The sequence below is a fragment of the Ursus maritimus genome (assembly GCF_017311325.1).
Source record: "Ursus maritimus isolate PB19 chromosome X unlocalized genomic scaffold, ASM1731132v1 scaffold_X1, whole genome shotgun sequence".
Taxonomy (NCBI): Eukaryota; Metazoa; Chordata; class Mammalia; order Carnivora; family Ursidae; genus Ursus; species Ursus maritimus.
In genome coordinates this window covers 40188193-40189566 of record NW_024423319.1, presented here as the reverse complement: position 1 = coordinate 40189566, position 1374 = coordinate 40188193, and the positions used below count along the sequence as shown (strand labels likewise).

General features: G+C 42.6%; 1 protein-coding gene across 1 annotated transcript; it reads left to right on the top strand.

The window, feature by feature from the left end:
- Positions 1–6: 6 nt before the first annotated feature.
- LOC121102544 (probable E3 ubiquitin-protein ligase MID2) lies at positions 7–1031 on the top strand. Its single transcript, XM_040629358.1, has 2 exons — positions 7–128; positions 518–1031. Exons 1-2 carry the CDS (start codon positions 112–114, stop codon positions 918–920), a joined length of 420 nt encoding a protein of 139 aa, XP_040485292.1. The 5' UTR covers positions 7–111; the 3' UTR covers positions 921–1031.
- The last annotated feature ends 343 nt before the right edge of the window (positions 1032–1374 follow it).

Genomic DNA, 1374 nt, shown 5'->3' with positions numbered 1-1374 from the left:
GAAAGCTCTCTGAAGAAGAGCCATACCCCGGAGAGGTTTAGCGGCACAGGGTGCTATGGGGCAGCAGGAAATATATTCATTGACAGTGGCTGCCACTACTGGGAGGTGGTCATGGGTTCCTCCACCTGGTGAGTGGGTCCCACTTTTAGTTTTTCTCCTCCTTTTTTCCTGCCATTAGGTTCCTGGGAGATTCAGGTCCGTAGCACAAACATAGTACCAGTAAGTCAAGGTGAAAAGGCCTGTGATGAAAACCACTCCTAGAAAAATTGGCCAGCTTTTAGAAAACCAAAAATATAAAATCTTGGGAAATATGCCAGGCTAGGAGTTGGAAATTTCTCCAGCACTCTAATTGCTGACTTCGTAAAGCTCTCGTGCTATCAACATTGTGGGTCTAAATGTAAACTATTTAGTAAAGGAAGAAGCATGCATTAGATTTCTTATATATCCCATATGGTGCCTAGCACCACTCAGATCATTAATAAATGTTTATTTCTCTCTCCTTTCCACGGTCTTGCAGGTATGCAATTGGTATTGCTTACAAATCAGCTCCCAAGAATGAATGGATTGGCAAGAATGCCTCCTCGTGGGTCTTCTCTCGATGCAATAGTAACTTTGTAGTGAGACATAACAACAAGGAAATGTTGGTGGATGTGCCCCCACAGTTGAAGCGTCTGGGTGTTCTTCTGGATTATGACAACAACATGCTGTCTTTCTATGACCCAGCTAACTCTCTCCATCTTCATACTTTTGACGTGACCTTCATTCTTCCAGTGTGTCCAACATTCACAATCTGGAACAAATCCCTAATGATCCTGTCTGGCTTGCCTGCCCCAGATTTTATTGATTACCCTGAGCGGCAGGAATGCAACTGCAGGCCTCAAGAATCCCCTTATGTTTCTGGGATGAAAGCTTGCCATTAAGTTTCCAGAGAGCGTATAATTCACTGGCTCTCCAGTCCAGCAGTTCTTCCCCTCCTAAACCTCAGTTAGTGTCCAATATACAAGATACAAAATAAAGTTCATCTGAAGCATCCAAAATAACTAGATATTATAGATTTAATTTTTGTGCATTAACGCTTGTATTTGAATTAATGTACTGAGTCTCTCAGAATGAATTATCTGAGCAGTCTGGGTTCAAGCCATTGGAGGAGAAATTTAGAGAATACCTCTCATCATTGGAGAATTAAAAATTCCCAGTGATTCAGGAGTATAAATGATATTGGAAGGAATTAGGATAATTCTAAGTAAATAATGTAGAAAGATGCTCTGAACAAGGGGCTAGCCAGCCGGAAAGGTGAGTGTGTGGGGGGGGCGTGTCAGCCTTCCTAGCACTGGCCAGTTTGACCAAGTAGAATTTTGAAGTGTCCAAGGATCG